We start from the raw sequence: 25623 nt of genomic DNA, 5'->3' as shown, positions 1-25623 counted from the left end.
TTGTTTTGTAATTATTTTCTTCTTCTTCTGTTCTGGTTTTGCTGCAAAGAGATTCTATATAAAGAGGCGACAGTCCTCAAATATTTGGAATCACCACTAGATGGCGCATCACTCCAATATGGCGGCAGCACTTTCTATGTAACACTTAGAAACAAACTAACATGCATGGTCGCACGTGCACAATACATGCATGTGCACACATGCACCCTGACATTCTGAATGAATAGGCCTATGTTACTAATTTCTGCTTTGATCCATTCATAAATATGATGAATAGAATGAATGAGTAAATCAATATATGAGAGTAGAATAGGATGAAAACAAGTTTGTGTTTTGCACAGCGTGACTTTTTACTGTATTTTAAAGCAACTGGAAGTTACGTCATCACTCCAATAGGCGGAGGCACTGGGCGCTGGTCGTTACTATGGGACTTAATGGGACTTAATGGGAGTGTCGCCTCTTTATATATAGAATCTCTTTGTTTGTAGTTCTGCTTATACAGCCTGCTGGGCACACCTGAACTTCCATGCGCGGCCAAAAGAAGCTGCCGGCGTCTCTTCCGGGTTTTTAGACAGCTGGTGGATGGAAATGAAGCTCCACCCACGCGGCAGAATGCCGCTGCCGCGTGGGTGGAGCGATCATTTCCATCCACCAGCTGTGTACCGTTGCTCCCATGGAGGCACACGTTACAGTTTTACATTTTAGGATCAGAGGCGTATTGTTTTGCACAGTGGTTCACAAACATTTCAGGCCATGTTTCTATAGTTTGTTGAATACTTTTGGTGCAATAATGGTCTTTTACAAAAGGTGGGGACCCGAGTCCGAGACCCACATGTTGTTTTTTTAGTTTTTAGTTTTTTTCCTACAATTTTTGTAACCCATTTTCTTTTCACCCAGTGGCAATTATCTAATGTAATCCTGGGCGCTATACCTCCTCTGCCAACCTGGGGGGGCAGCGGACTGACCTCATGCTTCCTTCTATGCATGAGGAGTCCAAGCTGCTTCTTTTCACCTGACATGGGAGAGTTTCCCCGGCCGGACGTACCGCGTGGAAGGAACACGTTATTCCGACCAGTTCCTTAACCCCTTCCATCAGGCTGGCCAGGGGGAGGTAGTTTAGAGACCAGGGTTGTCCGACCCACATGTTGAGAACCACTGGTCTAGTATGGAAGGAGGTTTATGATCCTCAAGATAATATAACAATAAAACAGACAGTAAACTGCACATCGTTGCAACTCCACCTCTCCGCTGACAAACACACACCGAAGGCTCACCTAGCATGACCTCTGAGGCGTTTCATTGGAGGGTCCTTTCTGAGTTTAACCCATTCTGACCGGGCACCCATTTTGGTGTTAGCATCATGTTATGCTTTAGCTATTGAAAAATAGCAGATCTACAAGCTCATATCGCGCCACCGAGTGGCGCGATACGAGCTTGTAGGTCTGCTATTTTTGAAAAATTCGAAGAACGACTGATATTTTTAGAATCTGATCTCAGGTCAGAATGGGTTAATCAGACCAGTGTGTGTCCCGTGGAAACCTCGTATGAATCTGATCTCAGGTCAGAATGGGTTAACTGGCCTCATGCAGACAAGAGGACAATGACACGCTGTACAGTAGCCATGGCCGATAGCGGGATTCTTCTGCTCAAATCTATAGATTCAGTGTCAGATGATCTCAACTGTAAATAACGATTTCATCCAAGGCCCCTCTCGTCAATTACTTTTTTTGAATCTCGCCATCGTCATATTACAGACTATACAATAACTTTTATACTTGACGTTTAACCCCAGTCCCCAGCAATCCTTTTCTGGGAGCACCCCCCCCCCCCCCTCCCCTCTAAATAATTCCATAAAAATATAGAAAGAAAAATATATATCCATGAATTTAAAGGTGGGGGAAAGAAAGACTTTAATTAATAAGTAGTGAAAATAGTCTTATAAGTACACACAGACCCTAGCTCTGCAATAGTCTCATGGAGAGCCATGCTGTAAAAAATAAAATAAAACAATAATAAAAAAATAATGTTGTTCAAAGTCCACCGGTCGGCTGTTGTTCAGATGGAGGTGGGGCTCTTTACTGACGCCTTATGATCAGTGTTGCCATGTCTGCTTATTATGAGCGACTTTGGCCTTGTTTTCCTTGTAACGTCACTTTAAATATTCATAGTTGTGGAGTTGCATTTTTCGGGGGTCACGAAGTGTGGGTCATGTCCTAACCGAAAGAATACCTTTGCAGATCCAAGCGGCCGAACTGAGTTTTCACAGATAGAGTTTTCACAGATAAGAGTTGACTCTTCACATACTAGAGCATGTCTGAAATGTATGTATATGAAATATGAAAATGTAGCTAGGTGTAATGTTAGAGACCACAAAGTGAACCTGCAGGCCTGTTTTCTCAACTCGTTGTTTTCTTGCAAGACATTAATTAGGCCTACTCTATAAGCCATATTTCCAAAACTGGTGGGTCAAACTAAACTGAACAACCAATATGTCAATTGAAGCTATAATATGATTCCCTGCTTTCATATGACATGAAAAGAAACGAAAATTCAAAAAAAAAAAAATCCAATGGCAGTCCCTCAGTCAAATCTGGACACATTATGGTTTGATTAGTAGCCCCGCCCCCCTCTATCTACGGTTGCTTGCTTGCTCACAAAAACTGGCAACGCCGGTGGTGATTGCTTAACCCATTCTGACCTGAGATCAGATTCATACGAGGTTTCCACTGGAAACACACTGGTCGGATTAACCCATTCTGACCTGAGATCAGATTCTAAAAATGTCAGTTGTTCTTCGATTTTTCAATAAATAGCAGACCTACAAGCTCGTAGCGCGCCACTCGGTGGCGCGCTATGAGCTTGTAGATCTGCTATTTTTTCAATAGCTGAAGCATAACATGATGCTAACACCAAAATGGGTTCCCGGTCAGAATGGCTTAAGAGTTACGAGACAATCGGTCGGGGACAGACAGACAAACACAGACAGACAGACGGAACGATCCTCTCCACCGCGTACTGTAGGTTGATGGAATTGAAGTGAAGCCGGGATGCTGAGGAAGCTGCTTCTAGGGGTGGCGTTTGTGGGGTGCCTGGCGGTGGGCATCCTCCTAGGGCACTACGCCATCGAGAAGAAGGAGGAGACCCCGACCTGGATGAAGGAGGTGGCACGGGACCTGGACGAGGACATGGTCCGGGACTTCCTCCAGGAAGTGGACGCCCTGAAGATAAGCGACAACCTGAGGTCAGAGGTCAGGGGGGTTGGGGGGGGGGGGGGGGGGTTGGCTCTCTGTGATTGTGTGTATATTTTTAATTCTATTTACTATCTATACTAATCGACTTCACATGGCATTTATCCTGCCTTGGTACCATTTGAGTCCTCATTTGATACCTTTCAAAGGTGAGGACAGTCGGCACCTGCATTCAATTGTACTTGATTGTATCATGCATGTATACTGTATATATACTGTATATAATATATATATATATATACACATGTATGCATACATACATACACGCACACACACACACACACACATGCGCACCACACGCGCACGAAATGCGTCCTTTGGTCATTCGTTAGAGGTAATAAACTATGACTATAAAATATGTGAAAAGGACATTTATTGAATGCTGTCATTTCCTTGTTTCCATTTGAATTCCTGAGCCTTGCACCTTGCAAGAATAATTTGGAGTGTTGCAAATGGTAAATGGTGCCTTTATCCATGGCGCTATTATGGAGCAATTAGAGAGGGGTTCAGCGTCTTGCTTAAGGACACTTCGACATGACTAACTCTGGGGGAAGCCCGGGTTCCAACTGGGAATCTCATGCCGGTTCCCATTCAGCTGCTCTTACCGGCCACTCTACCGCTGAGCCACTGTTGTCTGCTTTTGCAGTCTTTCTTCCTCTCAGAGGGTCAGAGGTCAACTATAGACCACTGCGTCACTATAGACGCAGTGGTGGGGGGAAAAATAACTCAACGTTTTTACTTAACCCATTTAGGACTGAGGCTGATTCTAAAAAAGTATCAATACTGCAATATAGAAATACTAATACCCTGACTCAAACTAAAGGTGTAATTATGACTGGTGTCGTGTTTGTGTGTGTGCGTCCATGTATATGTGTGTGTGGTTGTGGTTGTGTGCGTGTGTGTGCGTGTGTGTGTGTGTGCGTGTGTGCGTGTTGGGACAGAGAGCTGACCAAGACCCCCCACATGGCGACCACAGCGGGAGATGAGCGCACGGTGAAGTACATGCTGGACAGATGGAAGGACCCCCACAGCGGGCTGGACCACGTCTGGACAGACCAGTACCTGGTCTACCTGTCCTTCCCGGACCCCCGGACCCCCAACCGCGTCACTGTGGGTCAGTGGCCATTCTCACAGCACATTTACATTTTAGGTTTTAGTCGTTGTCTTTTGAACAAAATCTTTAGTCCGATTTTAGTCATCTGAAATGTTTTACCCTAGGCTAGTTTCAGTCGACTACATACTGTAGGCTACCATATGATTTTAGCCGACTAAATCTACAGTTGATCAATCTGGCTGACTAAAATGTAACTCGTCAACAACTACAACATTTCACATGAAAGAAATAATGACACTGGGTATAAAGTGTGGTAAAGTGTTTTTAAAGGAAATTATGACACTGGGTATAAAGTGTGGTTCAGTGTTTTTAAATAATGACACTGGGTATAAAGTGTGGTTCAGTGTTTTTAAATAATGACACTGGGTATAAAGTGTGGTAAAGTGTTTTTAAATAATGACACTGGGTATAAAGTGTGGTTCAGTGTTTTTAAATAATGACACTGGGTATAAAGTGTGGTTCAGTGTTTTTAAATAATGACACTGGGTATAAAGTGTGGTTCAGTGTTTTTAAATAATGACACTGGGTATAAAGTGTGGTAAAGTGTTTTTAAATAATGACACTGGGTATAAAGTGTGGTTCAGTGTTTTTAAATAATGACACTAGGTATAAAGTGTGGTAAAGTGTTTTTAAATAATGACACTGGGTATAAAGTGTGGTTCAGTGTTTTTAAATAATGACACTGGGTATAAAGTGTGGTAAAGTGTTTTTAAATAATGACACTGGGTATAAAGTGTGGTTCAGTGTTTTTAAATAATGACACTGGGTATAAAGTGTGGTTCAGTGTTTTTAAATAATGACACTGGGTATAAAGTGTGGTTCAGTGTTTTTAAATAATGACACTGGGTATAAAGTGTGGTAAAGTGTTTTTAAATAATGACACTGGGTATAAAGTGTGGTTCAGTGTTTTTAAATAATGACACTGGGTATAAAGTGTGGTTCAGTGTTTTTAAATAATGACACTGGGTATAAAGTGTGGTAAAGTGTTTTTAAATAATGACACTGGGTATAAAGTGTGGTTCAGTGTTTTTAAATAATGACACTGGGTATAAAGTGTGGTAAAGTGTTTTTAAATAATGACACTGGGTATAAAGTGTGGTTCAGTGTTTTTAAATAATGACACTGGGTATAAAGTGTGGTTCAGTGTTTTTAAATAATGACACTGGGTATAAAGTGTGGTTCAGTGTTTTTAAATAATGACACTGGGTATAAAGTGTGGTAAAGTGTTTTTAAATAATGACACTGGGTATAAAGTGTGGTTCAGTGTTTTTAAATAATGACACTGGGTATAAAGTGTGGTTCAGTGTTTTTAAATAATGACACTGGGTATAAAGTGTGGTAAAGTGTTTTTAAATAATGACACTGGGTATAAAGTGTGGTTCAGTGTTTTTAAATAATGACACTGGGTATAAAGTGTGGTAAAGTGTTTTTAAATAATGACACTGGGTATAAAGTGTGGTTCAGTGTTTTTAAATAATGACACTGGGTATAAAGTGTGGTTCAGTGTTTTTAAATAATGACACTGGGTATAAAGTGTGGTTCAGTGTTTTTAAATAATGACACTGGGTATAAAGTGTGGTAAAGTGTTTTTAAATAATTACACTGGGTATAAAGTGTGGTTCAGTGTTTTTAAATAATGACACTGGGTATAAAGTGTGGTTCAGTGTTTTTAAATAATGACACTGGGTATAAAGTGTGGTTCAGTGTTTTTAAATAATGACACTGGGTATAAAGTGTGGTTCAGTGTTTTTAAATAATGACACTGGGTATAAAGTGTGGTTCAGTGTTTTTAAATAATGACACTGGGTATAAAGTGTGGTTCAGTGTTTTTAAATAATGACACTGGGTATAAAGTGTGGTAAAGTGTTTTTAAATAATGACACTGGGTATAAAGTGTGGTTCAGTGTTTTTAAATAATGACACTGGGTATAAAGTGTGGTTCAGTGTTTTTAAATAATGACACTGGGTATAAAGTGTGGTTCAGTGTTTTTAAATAATGCCACTGGGTATAAAGTGTGGTTCAGTGTTTTTAAATAATGCCACTGGGTCTAAAGTGTGGTTCAGTGTTTTTAAATAATGACACTGGGTATAAAGTGTGGTTCAGTGTTTTTAAATAATGACACTGGGTATAAAGTGTGGTTCAGTGTTTTTAAATAATGACACTGGGTATAAAGTGTGGTAAAGTGTTTTTAAATAATGCCACTGGGTATAAAGTGTGGTAAAGTGTTTTTAAATAATGACACTGGGTATAAAGTGTGGTTCAGTGTTTTTAAATAATGACACTGGGTATAAAGTGTGGTAAAGTGTGGTAAAGTGTTTTTAAATAATGACACTGGGTATAAAGTGTGGTAAAGTGTGGTAAAGTGTTTTTAAATAATGACACTGGGTATAAAGTGTGGTTCAGTGTTTTTAAATAATGACACTGGGTATAAAGTGTGGTAAAGTGTGGTAAAGTGTTTTTAAATAATGACACTGGGTATAAAGTGTGGTAAAGTGTTTTTAAATAATGACACTGGGTATAAAGTGTGGTTCAGTGTTTTTAAATAATGACACTGGGTATAAAGTGTGGTTCAGTGTTTTTAAATGATGACACTGGGTATAAAGTGTGGTAAAGTGTTTTTAAATAATGACACTGGGTATAAAGTGTGGTTCAGTGTTTTTAAATAATGACACTGGGTATAAAGTGTGGTAAAGTGTGGTAAAGTGTTTTTAAATAATGACACTGGGTATAAAGTGTGGTAAAGTGTGGTAAAGTGTTTTTAAATAATGACACTGGGTATAAAGTGTGGTTCAGTGTTTTTAAATAATGACACTGGGTATAAAGTGTGGTTCAGTGTTTTTAAATAATGACACTGGGTATAAAGTGTGGTAAAGTGTGGTAAAGTGTTTTTAAATAATGACACTGGGTATAAAGTGTGGTTCAGTGTTTTTAAATAATGACACTGGGTATAAAGTGTGGTAAAGTGTGGTAAAGTGTTTTTAAATAATGACACTGGGTATAAAGTGTGGTTCAGTGTTTTTAAATAATGACACTGGGTATAAAGTGTGGTTCAGTGTTTTTAAATAATGACACTGGGTATAAAGTGTGGTAAAGTGTTTTTAAATAATGACACTGGGTATAAAGTGTGGTTCAGTGTTTTTAAATAATGACACTGGGTATAAAGTGTGGTTCAGTGTTTTTAAATAATGACACTGGGTATAAAGTGTGGTTCAGTGTTTTTAAATAATGACACTGGGTATAAAGTGTGGTAAAGTGTTTTTAAATAATGACACTGGGTATAAAGTGTGGTTCAGTGTTTTTAAATAATGACACTGGGTATAAAGTGTGGTTCAGTGTTTTTAAATAATGACACTGGGTATAAAGTGTGGTTCAGTGTTTTTAAATAATGACACTGGGTATAAAGTGTGGTAAAGTGTTTTTAAATAATGACACTGGGTATAAAGTGTGGTTCAGTGTTTTTAAATAATGACACTGGGTATAAAGTGTGGTAAAGTGTTTTTAAATAATGACACTGGGTATAAAGTGTGGTTCAGTGTTTTTAAATAATGACACTGGGTATAAAGTGTGGTTCAGTGTTTTTAAATAATGACACTGGGTATAAAGTGTGGTTCAGTGTTTTTAAATAATGACACTGGGTATAAAGTGTGGTAAAGTGTGGTAAAGTGTTTTTAAATAATGACACTGGGTATAAAGTGTGGTTCAGTGTTTTTAAATAATGACACTGGGTATAAAGTGTGGTAAAGTGTTTTTAAATAATGACACTGGGTATAAAGTGTGGTTCAGTGTTTTTAAATAATGACACTGGGTATAAAGTGTGGTTCAGTGTTTTTAAATAATGACACTGGGTATAAAGTGTGGTTCAGTGTTTTTAAATAATGACACTGGGTATAAAGTGTGGTTCAGTGTTTTTAAATAATGACACTGGGTATAAAGTGTGGTTCAGTGTTTTTAAATAATGACACTGGGTATAAAGTGTGGTTCAGTGTTTTTAAATAATGACACTGGGTATAAAGTGTGGTTCAGTGTTTTTAAATAATGACACTGGGTATAAAGTGTGGTTCAGTGTTTTTAAATAATGACACTGGGTATAAAGTGTGGTAAAGTGTTTTTAAATAATGACACTGGGTATAAAGTGTGGTTCAGTGTTTTTAAATAATGACACTGGGTATAAAGTGTGGTAAAGTGTTTTTAAATAATGACACTGGGTATAAAGTGTGGTAAAGTGTTTTTAAATAATGACACTGGGTATAAAGTGTGGTAAAGTGTGGTAAAGTGTTTTTAAATAATGACACTGGGTATAAAGTGTGGTAAAGTGTGGTAAAGTGTTTTTAAATAATGACACTGGGTATAAAGTGTGGTTCAGTGTTTTTAAAGGAAGGGTCATGTGTTTGTTCCAGTGGGCGGGTCCGGCGCTGTGCTCTACACCGCCAGAGAGACGGAGAAAGGTTACGGCCCGAACCCCGAGCAGGACCAGCCTGATGTCGTCCAGCCCTATGCAGCCTACAGCCCCGCAGGACACCCCCAGGTAGGCCCTATGCAGCCTACAGCCCTGAAGGACACCCCCAGGTAGGCCCTATGCAGCCTACAGCCCTGAAGGACACCCCCAGGTAGGCCCTACGCAGCCTACAGCCCTGCAGGACACCCCCAGGTAGGCCCTACGCAGCCTACAGCCCCGCAGGACACCCCCAGGTAGGCCCTACGCAGCCTACAGCCCTGAAGGACACCCCCAGGTAGGCCCTATGCAGCCTACAGCCCTGAAGGACACCCCCAGGTAGGCCCTACGCAGTCTACAGCTCCACAGGACCCCCCCAGGTAGGCCCTATGCAGCCTACAGCCCTGAAGGACACCCCCAGGTAGGCCCTACGCAGTCTACAGCCCTGAAGGACACCCCCAGGTAGGCCCTACGCAGTCTACAGCCCTGAAGGACACCCCCAGGTAGGCCCTATGCAGCCTACAGCCCTGAAGGACACCCCCAGGTAGGCCCTATGCAGTCTACAGCCCTGAAGGACACCCCCAGGTAGGCCCTATGCAGCCTACAGCCCAGAAGGACACCCCCAGGTAGGCCCTATGCAGTCTACAGCCCTGAAGGACACCCCCAGGTATAGGCCCTATGCAGCCTACAGCTCCACAGGACACCCCACAGGTATAGGTGACACAGAGAGTGCATTCCAAGGGTTTTATTATTTCTCCATTCGCCATGTTTCTGACAATAAGCAAACATAAGCAACCCAAAACGATCCTTGAGCAAGACTCTCAACCCCTAATTGCTGATGAGCAGGTATAGGTGCCTTGCATGGTTTCCTCTGTCATCGGTGTGTGTGTGTGTGTGTGTGTGTGTGTGTGTGAATGTGTGTGTGTGTGAATGGAATGCACAACTATGTAAAGCACCGTGGATAAAGGCGCTATATATAAATGCACCATTTACACCGATTCTCTCATGCTTATGGCAAATATTTGTTTGTTGTTTCGCTTGGTTTTGTTTCACCCCTTCTTCCGGGTTGGAAAAGTGTTACGGGGGGAGGGGGGGTTATATGCGACGCATACGGCAATGCGCAACCCTGTGCGCATGCTCCTGCACAGTGCACACGCTTGTGAGTCGAGCCCATTGGACGAAACGATTTTTTTGCCCGTTCATGTGTGTGGTAACCTATGTTAACCATGTTATTGTGCTAAACTATAGGGGAAGCTGGTCTAACCAGGTTATTGTGCTAAACTAGGAGAAGCTGGTCTGACCAGGTTATTGTGCTGTACTAGGGGAAGCTGGTCTGACCAGGTTATTGTGCTATACTAGGGGAAGCTGGTCTAACCAGGTTATTGTGCTATACTATAGGGGAAGCTGGTCTGACCAGGTTATTGTGCTGTACTAGGGGAAGCTGGTCTGACCAGGTTATTGTGCTGTACTAAGGGAAGCTGGTCTGACCATGTTATTGTGCTGTACTAAGGGAAGCTGGTCTGACCATGTTATTGTGCTGTACTAAGGGAAGCTGGTCTGACCATGTTATTGTGCTGTACTAAGGGAAGCTGGTCTGACCATGTTATTGTGCTGTACTAAGGGAAGCTGGTCTGACCAGGTTATTGTGCTATACTAGGGGAAGCTGGTCTATGCTAACCAGGGCAGAGTCAGTGACTACCAGCATCTGAACCAGGCGATGGACCTGAGAGGAACCATCGCCATCACCAGATATGGAGGAGCGGGAAGAGCCGATAAAGTGAGTACATGGGCCTATAGTATCAAAACACACCATTGATATCCAATCAAAACACACCATTGATATCCAATCAAAACACTCCATTGATATACAATCAAAACTGCTGATAATGTGTTGTTCAGGGACCCCACAGAAGCAAGGATACGAGTTAAAAACGTTTGCTGTGAAAGAATATAATATATTCAAAGATTATTTTGCTCGTGGTGTGTGTCCACCGTGCAGGCCATCAACGCTGCCCCCTACGGCGTGAGCGGGGTACTGGTCTACACGGACCCTCAGGACATCAATGACGGCCTCATGTCCGACCTCAACGAGACGTACCCTTACTCCTGGTACATGCCCCCCTCCGGGGTGGAGCGAGGCGGCTTCAGCAGCCAATACGGAGACATGCTCACGCCTTACCTGGCCGCCAGAGGTATGGCTATTGGCTAACAACATGACATGCTGTCCTATAGGTCCAATGTATTCTATATCCAAGATCCATGATAGATTAAGGCTGATCACAGGTCTGTTTTGCAGAGGACACCTACAGAATACCAGAGGAAAACATTACCGGAGTCCCGCCTATTCCAATCCAACCAATCGGATACGAGGACGCCTATGCTTTGATCTGGTACGTGTAGAGACAGTCTTACTTCCTGAAATGGATTTGGGGCAATATGACCCCCCCCCCCCCCTTCCCCCTCCCAAACACTATGATTGGTTGTTATTTAATTATCCTGCATGTGATTGGTTGTTGCAGTGCTTTGGGCGGAGTTTCGGCCCCCACCACTTGGCAGGGAGCGTTCAACTGCACCTACAACCTTGGAGCTCCGGGATTCAATCCTACATCTGCCTTCAACAACAGGTAGAGTAGGACTACATTTCCCTTCAGCAACAGGGAGAGTAGGACTACATTTCCCTTCAGCAACAGGTAGAGTAGGACTACATTTCCCTTCATCAATAGGTAGAGTATAGGACTACATTTCCCTTCAGCAACAGGGAGAGTAGGACTACATTTCCCTACATTAGATTAATACAAGTAGATTAATAGATTTTGGGGGGTAAATGATGAAATTGAAATACAATTACAAAAATCTAATGAATTTGAAACAAGTCATTGTAGAAAAAAAATGATAACTAAAAGGACAATATCAGACGCCGGACTTGTGTTTATGATGAATCTACGGTTACATTTTTGTTACAATGTGCTCGTATATATGAAGGTGGCGTGTATTATAGAATTCATATAAAATGTGTAAATATTTGAATGAGGCAACTTTTGTCTGTGGTGAAACACAGACGATAAAAAAAGATGGTATTTTGTTGTGTGAACGTGAACCCCTCTGTCCCAGTGTCGTGAAACTGGACGTGTACAACCGCGGAGAACTGAAGAACTCCTCCAACGTGATGGGGGTGATCCGGGGGAGTGTGGAACCAGGTGAGTGACTTATCCAACGTGATGGGGGTGATCCGGGGGAGTGTGGAACCAGGTGAGTGACTTATCCCATTCTGACCTGAGATCAGATTCTAAAAATGTCTTCTATACATCCTGACAGTTTTCTGAAAAAGCTATGTTTCCATGTCAGTGGTTCTTCGATTTTTCAAAAAATAGCAGACCTACAAGCTCGTAACGCGCCACTCGATGGCGCGCTATGAGCTTGTAGATCTGCTATTTGTCAATAGCTAAAGCATAACATAATGATAACACCAAAAGGGGTTCCCGCCCCAAAATTGGTTATTATAGTTCACAAAAAAACCCCCGAAATGACAGTATCTGTAACTGAAACGGTATATATTGTGTATGTTTCCACGTCCAGACAGGTATGTGATCTACGGGAACCACAGGGACAGCTGGGTGCACGGTGCCATCGACCCCAGCAGTGGAACCTCGGTCATGCTGGAGCTGACCAGAGTGCTGGGAACCATGGTGAAACAGGGTCAGTCTCACACACACACACACACGCACGCACGCACACGCATGCACGCACACACACACACACACACACACACGCACTAAGCGTTCCTTTTTTACTGTGTGCCAATAAAGAAATGGAAATGTGACTACTTTGTCCAGCCATTTATTTAATTGCTATTTTCTTTTTTATGTTTGTGGTTTCATGTGTTTCATTTATTGTGGCAGGAAAATGGAGACCTCGGAGATCAATCATCTTTGGAAGCTGGGGTGCAGAAGAGTTTGGACTCATTGGCTCTGCAGAATACGCAGAGGTGACAATCTTTATTCTACAAATATACTTTCTGCTTTCGCCTGTTCCCTTCAGGGGTCGCCACAGAGAATCATCTGTCTGTCTGTCTGTCTGTCTCCTCTTCACTCACACCAACGTCTGTCTGTCTGTCTGTCTGTCTCCTCTTCACTCACACCAATGTCTGTCTGTCTGTCTGTCTGTCTGTCTGTCTGTCTGTCTGTCTGTCTGTCTGTCTGTCTGTCTGTCTGTCTGTCTGTCTGTCTGTCTGTCCGTCAGCAATACTCTGCCCTCCTGAGCGAGCGCACCGTCGCATACATCAACGTGGACATATCGGTGTTTGGTAAGAACCTATAATTATACCGACGATGACTTCCTGTTTCGTATAGTATTAACCCATTCTGAACGGGAACCCATTTTGGTGTCAGCATCATGTCATGCTTTAGCTATTGAAAAATAGCAGATCTACAAGCTCGTAGCGCGCCACTCGGTGGCGCGCTACGAGCTTGTAGGTCTGCTATTTTTGAAAAATCGAAGAACGACTGACATTTTTTAGAATCTGATCTCAGGTCAGAATGGGTTAATCAGACCAGTGTGTGTCCAGTGGGAAACCTCGTATGAATCTGATCTCAGGTCAGAATGGGTTAATGGAATGCTGACCCACAATGCTTTGCTCCTCAGCCAACGCCACGCTCAGAGCTTCGGCCATGCCGTCGACGCAGGGCGTCATCTTCACCGCCGCCAAACAGGTGGGAGGTCAGAGGTCAAATGACACACTAGACTAATGGTTTCAGACTCCCACTAAACAGGTGGGAGGTCAGAGGTCAAATGACACACTAGACTAAACTAATGGTTTCTCAAACCTTTTTTCACAAAAGTCTTTGAAAACGTCCACCAATTGAGAATGAATAGTTTTTAAAATAAGCGTGCCAAGTGTGTTGAAAGTGCTTAAATGAGTAGTTCACTGACCCCAAAAAATACACATTTATTTCAATTACACACCGCATGAAGCCATGAACTAGTTTTTTGACTTTGTCACATTCCTGAGCCAATGATTTGTTGACCGGCGTCTTTGGCGAGTCGCCTACTGAGTATAGCCATCCGGTTATCAAATCACTGTCTCACGTATGTGAGAAAAACTAGAGTCTCCCATGAATTCAAGGCTTCATGGTAAATAATCATGTGTTGTGTTGTGTGTGTGTTCAGGTCAAAGCTCCTGGACTGGACTCTGCGTCTGTCTATGACAACTGGGTCAAAGTGAACAATAGAAGCAGCCCCGCGCACGGGACCATCCCCAGGTATACTGACTGTCACCTCTTCAACGTATCGTTCATGCCACGGGTCTTCAACGTTTTGTTCAGGCCAAGGACCACCTTAGCTGAAAGAGATGAATGCAGGGACCCCTCACTGCATATTGGGTTCCTGCTCAATGTGTGTTCTATACAGACATGTTTAAGTTCAAAGGCTTGAGAACCAATGGTCTTCATACAGTGGGTTTATGTGGAGCACTGGTCTTCATACAGTGGGTTTATGTGGAGCACTGGTCTTCATACAGTGGGTTTATGTGAACCAGTGGTCTTCACACAGTGGGTTTATGTGGAGCTGCTTTGCCCTCATGCTCATGATGTCTACTGTGTGTGGTCAGGGTTGGCGTGCTGAGCGGAGCGGGCAGTGATTACGCCGCGTTCGTCCATTACCTGGGCATCACCTCCATGGACATCGCTTACACCTACGACCGGGTAAGATCAGTGACGCCGTGTTGATGCACATCCCATGAAGACGCGCCATGGAGATTTTTTTTATTTTTATTTCTTCGTCGCATTCCTGGGCCAATAATGTGATGACCGGGTCAACGGTCAATAGAGGACTATAGAGCCCTTCTCCGCTGGTCATCACATTATTGGCTCAGCAACGCGACAAAAACAAGTACATTTCCATGAGTGCAAGGCTTCACGGGGTGAGTAATTGACAGAAAAGAAGCAATTATTGTTATTGTTTAGGTTAAAGTGTGACCTCTTGACTCGCCATCTCCTTTGAGGCTTTCGAGTTTCGGCGCTGTCCGTCTCATCGAAATGAAAGTGAACGAAGTAAATAGAATGTCTCTCATCACGGGGGAACTTTGTTTCACGCAGACAAAAACAAAGGCTCGAATTTACCCCGCGTACCACACGGCGTACGACACCTTCGACTACGCCTCCAAGTTCATCGACCCCGGTGAGGAGCACTGCTTTTAGTGTTAACTCGTGACTCGGTGGTTTTCAAGCCACGGATCACCATTTAATGAGATTTAGCCTCACAATAATTTGATACAATCTTTATCAGCGTGCGTTTATAAAAATGTTTATCGTGCGTGCGTGTGTGCGTGCGTGCGTTCACAGGGTTCGTCAGTCACCAGGCCGTTGCCAGGACGGCAGGGAACGTCCTGATCCGATTGGCCGACAGCCTGCTCCTGCCGCTCAACTGCAGTGACTACGCAGAGACCCTGGAGGCTTACCTCCAGACAGCTGTGGACCTCTACCACACACTGCTGTCTGAACACAGCATCTCAATGGGTAGGGTACAGTGTCTGAACACAGCATCTCACTGGGTAGGATACAGTGTCTGAACACAGCATCTCACTGGGTAGGATACAGTGTCTGGACACAGCATCTCACTGGGTAGGATACAGTGTCTGAACACAGCATCTCAATGGGTAGGATACAGTGTCTGAACACAGCATCTCACTGGGTAGGATACAGTGTCTGAACACAGCATCTCACTGGGTAGGATACAGTGTCTGGACACAGCATCTCACTGGGTAGGATACAGTGTCTGAACACAGCATCTCACTGGGTAGGATACAGTGTCTGAACACAGCATCTCACTGGGTAGGGTACAGTGTCTGAACACAGCATCTCACTGGGTAGGATACAGTGTCCACAGCATCTCACTGGGTAGGATACAGTGTCTGGACACAGCATCTCACTGGGTAGGATACAGTGTCTGAACACAGCATCTCACTGGGTAGGAATAGGATACAGCTGTCTGAACACAGCATCTCACTGGGTAGGATACAGTGTCTGGACACAGCATCTCACTGGGTAGGATACAGTGTCTGAACACAGCATCTCACTGGGTAGGATACAGTGTCCACAGCATCTCACTGGGTAGGATACAGTGTCTGGACACAGCATCTCACTGGGTAGGATACAGTGTCTGAACACAGCATCTCACTGGGTAGGATACAGTGTCTGAACACAGCATCTCACTGGGTAGGATACAGTGTCTGAACACAGCATCTCACTGGGTAGGATACAGTGTCTGAACACAGCATCTCACTGGGTAGGATACAGTGTCTGAACACAGCATCTCACTGGGTAGGATACAGTGTCTGGACACAGCATCTCACTGGGTAGGATACAGTGTCTGAACACAGCATCTCACTGGGTAGGATACAGTGTCCACAGCATCTCACTGGGTAGGATACAGTGTCTGGACACAGCATCTCACTGGGTAGGATACAGTGTCTGAACACAGCATCTCACTGGGTAGGATACAGTGTCTGGACACAGCATCTCACTGGGTAGGATACAGTGTCTGAACACAGCATCTCACTGGGTAGGATACAGTGTCTGAACACAGCATCTCACTGGGTAGGATACAGTGTCTGGACACAGCATCTCACTGGGTAGGATACAGTGTCTGAACACAGCATCTCACTGGGTAGGATACAGTGTCTGAACACAGCATCTCACTGGGTAGGATACAGTGTCTGAACACACATCTCACTGGGTAGGATACAGTGTCTGGACACAGCATCTCACTGGGTAGGATACAGTGTCTGAACACAGCATCTCACTGGGTAGGATACAGTGTCTGAACACAGCATCTCACTGGGTAGGATACAGTGTCTGGACACAGCATCTCACTGGGTAGGATACAGTGTCTACAGTCTACTCTAAACCAATCAGTATTGGTATAGGATACAGTGTCCATGGGTAGGATACAGTGTCTAAACCAATCAGTATGGGTAGGAGGCTCATAATTCAACTCAAAGGATGACTTCACCACTTTTCAACCTATCTTCATATAATTGGTCCTCCCTAATGTTCATGATAAATTAGCCCATTTCGAGGCTTCATGTTTTACTCATGATCAGAGCGTCCGTTGCTCCAGACTGTATGTACAGTATACGGAAGCATTTTTAACAATACGAGAGGCGACAGCCTGGCAACGCGAGACTATACACTGTAAAAACTATGACTAGGGTTTACTCATTAAAAATGCTGTCACAGTGTGACATCTAATAACATTGAATAGAATTTAAGCTCTGAAAAATGAGTTATATTTACTAGATATTTGTAGATATTGATTGATATTTACTAACTATTTCTTTTAAATTGATTATTTTCTACTCATAATTTGACTGGATTCTGATAGAAATTGATTAAGTTTTGCTCATTAATTGATTGAAATTGATTAACATTTATTGATTATTTGTTAGGAATTGATTATTTTTTACTCATCATTTCTTTAAAATTGATTTAAATTTACTAATTATTTGTTTAAAATTGATTATTATTTACTCATTATTTGATTTAAATTGATTAACATTTACTAATTATTTGTTAGAAATTGATTATTTTTTACCCATCTATTTGAAATTGATTTAAATTGACTAATTATTTGTTTAAAATTGATTATTTTTTACTCATTATTGTATTTTAATTGATTTAATACTAATTATTTGTTTAAAATTGATTATTATTTACTCCTTATTTGATTTAAATTGATTAACATTTACTAATTATTTGTTAGAAATTGATTATGTTTTACTCATTTCTTTGAAATTGATTTATTTTTACTTACTATTACCTTGAAATTGAGTATTTTTTTACTAATTGTGTGATTATAATTGATTTATAATTTATAATATTTTTATTTGAAATGTATTGTTTTAATTGATATCGCATTACTTTAAATATTTTATGAATGTCCATTTTGTTACCATATATATATATATATACATATACAGTATATAATCTACTCAATGTATTGAGCATATTATACACTATGGTAACAAAAGTGACATTTATAATAATAGATTTAAAGTAATGTGATATCAATTAAAACAACAATTTCAGAAAAACATTATACATGTAAATCACACAATTGGTAAAACAAATACTCAATTTCAAGAAATAGTAAGTAAAAATAAATCAATTTCAAAGAAATGATGAGTAAAACAATTATCAATTTTTTAACAAACAAATAGGACAGAACAAATTCATAAATAAATATTTAAAAAGAAAAAGGTAATTTGGTGTCAATAATATTAAAACTCAGGTTTAAACATTGCAGGTACAGATGAATATGAATACCATTGTAAATGTGTTCAACACAACTGCAGTTTACTCAAGTAAACAATGTATACATTATAAACATGGTACAATATACATTATACTTATTCAACAAAAAATAATACAACATGGTACAATAAAATCATCACACACACACACACACACACACACACACACACACACACTCTCACACACACACACACACACACAATTTGACCTGTGAAAGAGGCAGACATTTTCAAGAAAACAAAATAAATAAATATATATATATATATATATATATATATATATATATAAAACAAATTACCGGGACAACCTAGGCATGTAAAAAACAAATCTAAAACACTCATGTGTTTTCGGACAAGGTGCAAAAGCCTGTCCCAATATTAAATCAAAATATGATGCCACTACCCCAAGTTAGTAGTTAGAAGATATTTAGATTTCGTAGAACCACCACCTCCAGAAAACTAAAACATTTAAGTCACCATGTGATACAGTCATTTCCTTATACACATACAGTATGTATAATGTTCCCTGAGCCAGGTTATTTATCAACGTTAACACTAACCCAAACCCCATGAGGGAACATAGGGCTTCTTAATCTATTTTCTTTTCAAGGCTGTGCACCTTTGGGGTCAGCTTTAGGGAATCGAGCTCCAGCAGGACTTTCTGGAAGAACTCAAATGTATATTTGAGCTCTTTGGGATATGCCAAATTGACAACGTATGTCAATCCAATGAGTATGGCACAGGCCCTTGAAAAGTTGCCCACATTACGCACTACTTTGATGCCATCTATGACAAGTCCAACGTTACTTGGACCCTCGGAGGTAGCTCTGATGCTGTAGATGGTCATCTTGGTAAGATCAAGGTCTTCTGCCACAGGGTCATCAGTATGCTGAAATTGTCAGACAGTCAAAGAGGGGAAAGTTATATATATATATTTTTTAATTTTATCCCACGAACACATTTTTCACCCCTGTGTCAATTATCTAATGTGATCCTGGGCTCTACACACCCGCCGCCAACCTAGTCCCCATATATGGGGGACATGGGGAGAGCAACGGACTTGAACTCATGCTTCATTCATGCCTGAGTGTCCAAGTTGCTCCTTTTCACCTGACAGGGGGGGAGTCAACCAGTCTCTATATGGCACTTCTCATTCCTGATGCTTGAATCATCCTCAGCAGGATCAATTGTAAAATATTGTGCTACAAGGTCATGTAAAATATTGTAAAAGGTCTGGAGGAACTCTGACATTCGTGGGTCTAAATAATTATATAGACATTAAACGAGGATGAGCATTTAAACCCTCTTATTTCAGAAGTAGTACTGAAAACAAAACCTTTAAACACACAAAGGATGTAAACTATACTGTATTACTGAACAAAACTCAGTTTGTCAAAAATTGCAGGGATAAATCAATTTACTATATTATGCAGTTACTAACGGGAGGTCTGACTTAAGGGCAGACCCCCCCACCACCACCAAGACATGCCAGGTAGACAGAAGTCACATGCTATATTTTAAGATGCACTTTGACTTACATCATACACTTTCAAAAGTAGTCCAGTGTCTTCTCCCAGATAAACCATCAAGCAGCGAATGATGACCTCTCTGGTCTTGTTGATGTCAGGGTTGCTTGGAGACTGAAATTACAAAAGGAAACAAAGATTCAAGTTCATAATGCAAAAGATTCCACTGATCTAAAGTTGTTGTAAACACTGATTCAAACTAAAAGTGCATCTTCTTAACATATCAGGCTTAAAAGGAAACCCCTATGAAAATCATTCAGGTAATATGTCACTATATCCAATGAAAACACTTCCTGTCATTTTTCTGTCTAGGACACCAGCTGACTTCAGGAGGTCATTGTTCCCAGTAAATAAAGAAAATGTATAGCACATGAGCCTACACATACACCTCCTACAACCACTACATCTTGCATACTGTATGGATTAAAGTTCCAGAGGTGCCCACCCTTTTTTGATTTGAGAGCTACTTTCAAAATACTTGAAAAGAAAAGTATTGCATTTTGGGTTTGAGTTGACAGCCCCTTTTTGTTGTCAATTTAAAACAAGTGGCAGATTATTCTTTTAACATTTAAATAATCACACCTATGTGAAGTGAGGGGTACTACCAACCCTGATCATCTTACATCATCGCAATATCATAACATAACATCATATGCCGATTTGCTCAGTGGCAGACAAAACAAACTTTACAAACAAACAAAATTTAAACTCTGTTCATTGGCAATGGCATTTTTATGAAAGACAAACATTAAACCTGCATATAGCGCCCTTCAATAATATATTTTACAGCCGATCTACCTTTAGGGCACCCCTGGATTTACAAACAAAACGTGAATATGTTAAGCAGGGAGCTTTATATGTACTGGTAGGCAACTTTTGTTAGGAAGAAGGAAGGCACTGGTCCTAAGTATTGACCTTGAAAAGTCACATAATTTCCAATCAACAGGCTCTAATTGTCAGAGTTTGCACCAGTGCCTTCCTTCTTCTACACTTACCAGTCCCAGACTGAACTTGGCTTGAGGTGTGTTGGAGCCGCTTTTGTTATGGGGGGGCATACTTTGGTTAGACATAGCATTGGTCCGACTGGATTAAGGTTGGTATGGGACAGGCCAGGGTGCGTTAAAACAACCAGATTAAGGTTGGTGAGGGGTGCGTTAAGGGTTGGTTAGGTTTAGGTGTGAGGGTGAGGGTTTGAGATATCGGACCAATGGTATGTCTAGCCAGACTAGTTTCCCCGTTTCCACTTTGTATGAGAAGCTACTATGATCCTGGTTGTAGATTAATCTTTAAATCCAACCTGCATCATACAGTCGTATCTCATAGTAATATGATCACAAAATGCCTGAAATAAAATAGCAAATATAATAATCAAAGAGTATTTGAACAACACCGTGAGTAGTATGGCCTGTAACTTCACCCCCATGGCTCCACCCTTGGTGTTGAAGAGGTCCATTAGACTAGGAGTGTACTCGTCGAGCTTGGACATGAATGTTGATTCAAGGGACAGCGTTGTTATCCTCAGGAACTCATCCACGATCTGAAAGACAAAACAATGGAACTATCTTACCTAAACATACAATACCATTTTATGAACTCCATTCATGCTGATAGCTAAATCATCTGACCGTACTGTCTGGTGTGGTCACATAAGCCTGAGTAGATGATAAAATGACAACCAAAAGATAAAGTGAAATATCCCTTTAACCTTTATCAAATGGCTACAAGAACTGTGTCAAGCCTGGCGCAAAACCAATAAGTTGAAGTGTAAATCTAGGACTCATAATGATGTACCGTATATGTTCAAACCACATATACCACATATTATTTTTTCAACAATAGCCAATTTAACATTATTTTAGATGGGGGTCTGCGGCCCAATGTACATTCATGTGGGGGTCTTTGACAGGAATGGTTTGAGAACCACTGAATTGCATGTACATTATACATACCTATTGATATGATTCAGTCAGTAGTTTAACCAGGAACCCTGCTCCTGGAATCCTGGAAACTGCATCTGAAGAGATATTTAGATGAACTTTTTAAATGTAATCAATACTATTATATACACATAACAGGGTACAACATAGCAGTGTTTCCTGTGTGTTATTATGTGGCCACCATGCAATCATAATGGGGGTTCCAGATGGTCCCCAGCTAAATGATGGAAAGCTGGCAACCAAATTGACCCTTGTAGATCAAATGGACGAGTAAGGGTCAGTTTGGTTTCTTTATACACTCAATTAGAATTACATTTTTGAGGGGCGCTAGCCTTTAGTTAGTCTTTAGTTCAATGTTTGTTTTGCAAACGCCATTGACAATGAAGGGAAAATTTACATCATAATGTAACTCATTACATCATAATGTCTCTTCATTGATAATGGCATTTAATGTTTGTGTTGGCACCGTTTGTTTTACATCACCAAACCAAATCAACATGAGTTAGACTTTAATATATTAGCGCCCCTCACTTCACACAGGTGTGATTTTTGTTCTGCATTAGGTCGGAAGCCCCATACAGTAGCTCTAATCTAATGCAATGGCAGAAACGGCATTATAGGTCTATGGACCTATGGCTATAGGTAGGCTGCAACTTGAGTCTACAAATTGAAGAAATTAAATGCAGTCACATGTAATTCATAATTACTCACCTGAGTCATGTCCAAGAACAAGAATGTGAGCGGTGGGTGTAATCACAAGCAGAGTCCTGCAAAAATGAAAGTAGATTAGCATATGCCCATTAAAAGGCATCAGCCAGCCTATAATGTTACATGCAGTGTTAGGAAAGTTCACTTTCAAATAAACTAGTTCAGGTCACAGTTTTGCCTACTGTCAGCTGTCCAGATATTAAATTAAATTTCAGAATGGTAGACCAAAATTATTGCCACAACCCATAGCCATAGAACCACAGAATAAAGTCCAAACCTTAAAGTAAGCCCAAATCACTTTGGGCTTATCCAAATTAATTCCTAATTATTATTATCATCATCATTATTAATTTTATGTTATATTTTTACATTTTGGAAAAAATAGCCAACACTGAGGTGCCCACAACGTTTAGGTGCCCTGTGCCCAACCTTCCTGCACCCTTTTGCAATGTGAAATGCCACCGAATGTGTAATAGTTTTTATTTATTTAGTCTTTATATGGTAAAACTAACCCCCAACTTGTGAAAGCTCTCACTCACAGCCTGCATATTTCTGCTTGCTGAAAATAACTGATCCACAAGCTCACAACGTGTCACGGACGTGACGGGTTGTAAGCTTGTAGATCAGCTCGCATTTTCAGCACGACAAGTTTAACTCAGTGTTTTTGGGTCGGGACACATGTTCTCATTTGTGCTGTATATCTGGCTGTGACTACAGTGACTGTCTGCGTGCATCACAGAGCCTCATCATCCAGTTGTGAGCTGCGAGCTCCCATATAGACTGTATGCGCGCTCCATAGATTGATTACATTAAATTCGTGACGGATTTGGGTTTATTGGTGGGTTTTATAACTTTAAACCAAGGGATACACAGTCACATGCACACACTGGATAAATGTTATACATGAAGTCACATCAATCATGACAGAGCAGACGGGTGACAGACGACATGTTTCAGTTTCAGCCAGGGCTAAACTAAACTTGCAGACAGTAACACAAAACAATGTTCAGCTGCTACAGCAACTTATAATAAACATCTTACCTTTCTTTGGGGAAAATGGTCCAAGTTTATATAGTTCCAGACGACAGAAAGAAAATACAAGCAGCAGGCCAGCAGCTAGAAGTTCCAACACCTGCACCGTGTTGAACTGATTGGGGCAGTGATTAACATCTACATACAACCAATGAGTAAAATCTACTCATTTTCTACATCTATCGTTTTTAGTGACACATATAATTAAATTCTAGTCAGTTATGGAGAGCTGATTTTATTCAGACAACATTGTGTAAATGCAATTCATAAATAACTAAAATTGGTATGAAAACACCTTCTCCCATATGAATAAAACTTACATAATTCCTGCATAATTGCAATGACTCAACAATACAATTAAATTCTACTCAGTGATTCCTACCTGATTTTATGCAAAGAAAGTTGAGTAAAATACAGTGCATTATATTGTTTAATTCAGCTCAATTTCATTGTAAACGGCACACAGTCCTTTTTATAAGCAACATGAATACATATTTATTAATTAAATATTACTTCAGCCCAGTCTCACTTTTTAGGGTGTAGTGATATAGGGTGACCCGTCATTCCAGACGTCTCCTTTCAGAGCCTCTAGGTGGTGCTGTTTTCTCCTTTCAGAGCCCCTACAGAGAGCAGTGGTGTCGTTCCGCTCTGCAGCCGAGGGTTTGAACCAGCTGATACGAAATTCTGATCTGGCCAAGGAAACGTAAGAACACACACGCATGCATGCACACACGGGCACTCACGCACACACACACGCATGTATGTATGTAATGTATTTATGTGCACAAATAGTTTTGGTGCACTAAAGTTACACCCACAAAATCAAGGCATTTTATATGTCCATACAACAACCCTGCACCTGACAAATAACCCAAAGTATTAGAAAGACGAAAACTGACACTGAAACTAATAAAAAAACTAAGTGAAGCTTTTTGTCTTCAGGCCGCTGAAGGTGCGTAGGATCAACGACCAGCTCATGCTGTTGGATCGCTCCTTCTTGGATCCTGTGGCGTTCCCACACAAATACGCATTCAGGTGAATGTCAACTCATAGTTTAAATGCATGTAGATCTGGCCCCCATAGCTCTGTTAGTCTTCTCTTCCTGCACTCGCATGAAATGCAGACTCTCGTCTTTAGCGGAAGAAGAAAAATACTTTTAGTTAGGCTATACTCCACTACGCCATTGTGTGACGTGTGTCATTGTTGTGGGCGTGTCCAGACATGTCCTGTGGGCGTCGAGCTCGGCGGGCCAGCCCACCTTCCCGGGATTGGCCGACGCCTTCGTCGCCGCCCAGTCGTCGGGACTGGCCACCGATTGGCTGGAGGTCCACCGCCACGTGTCCATCCTGAGCCAGGCCATAGAGGGCGCCGCACACACCCTGCTGGACGGCATTTAGGACGGCGGTTCTCAACCAGGGGGTCCTTGAGGAGGGGGTCCCTGCAGCCAAATGACGGTCCTTTGGTAACCCAGTTAAATTATTGTTAACCATCCTCTGCATTCTACACAATTAGAGAATGTAGAATAATTGTTATTTTTGATCACCGTTTGCCTGTTATCTTATCTCTCCTACCAACATCTATCCATCATGGAATTGTGGATAAAATCGTATCCAACAACATACAGTATTCTTCCACATACTACATGCAGTGTTGATTTCATTGACTAAAACTATGATGGAAATTTATCGACTACCTTTAATCACTGACGAAACCTACGTAAAAACTAAGCTATGATGACTACATTGAAAATGTAATCAACGAATAAAAACTACACTAAAGTGTTCGGGTGTTGTTTTCTGAAAACAGCAGATCTACAAGCTCACAGCCAAGTGTAAAATCAGCAATATTATGACACCATTAAACCACCACCAAAATACCTTTTAGCCGACTAAATCAACTGTATATTTAGTTATATGCTAAATAAATCATATGCTATTTAGTCGACTAAGACTAGACTAAAACAAAAACATTTCAGATGACTAAACTATGATTAAATCTAAATGAAATTTCATTGAAAAGACTATGACTGAAACGAAATTTAAATTAGCAAAATCAACACTGATGCACATACCCACGATTCAGTAGAAAGTGCATAGAGATACTCTTTTCTTTGTTTACGCACGCATGCATGCACGGATTGCATGCACGCACGGCGGCACACGCACCCACGCACGCACACACACGCACGCACGCACGCACGCACGCACACACACGCACACACATACACACAGACAGACACACAATGTGTCATTGTTTTATTTTGTAGAGGCATCACATTTCATTTTTTGTTCCCTCCCCCATTATTCCCTTTCTTTTTT

At 41.2% G+C, this 25623-nt stretch overlaps 1 protein-coding gene across 1 annotated transcript; it reads left to right on the top strand.

Annotated features, from left to right (window-relative positions):
* The first annotated feature begins 3060 nt into the window (after positions 1-3060).
* naaladl1 (N-acetylated alpha-linked acidic dipeptidase like 1) lies at positions 3061-24982 on the top strand. The gene is made up of 19 exons (XM_080779770.1): positions 3061-3241; positions 4190-4362; positions 8761-8888; positions 10453-10572; positions 10795-10987; positions 11092-11185; positions 11315-11419; positions 11907-11992; positions 12372-12491; positions 12695-12780; positions 13035-13098; positions 13437-13504; positions 13962-14053; positions 14401-14494; positions 14888-14969; positions 15134-15307; positions 23921-24008; positions 24248-24340; positions 24525-24982. Exons 1-19 carry the CDS (start codon positions 3153-3155, stop codon positions 24700-24702), a joined length of 2127 nt encoding a protein of 708 aa, XP_080635896.1. The 5' UTR covers positions 3061-3152; the 3' UTR covers positions 24703-24982.
* The last annotated feature ends 641 nt before the right edge of the window (positions 24983-25623 follow it).

This window comes from Protomyctophum bolini, assembly GCF_963924005.1.
Source record: "Protomyctophum bolini genome assembly, chromosome: 13".
Classification (NCBI taxonomy): Eukaryota; Metazoa; Chordata; class Actinopteri; order Myctophiformes; family Myctophidae; genus Protomyctophum; species Protomyctophum bolini.
This window is presented reverse-complemented; position numbering and strand designations above follow the sequence as displayed.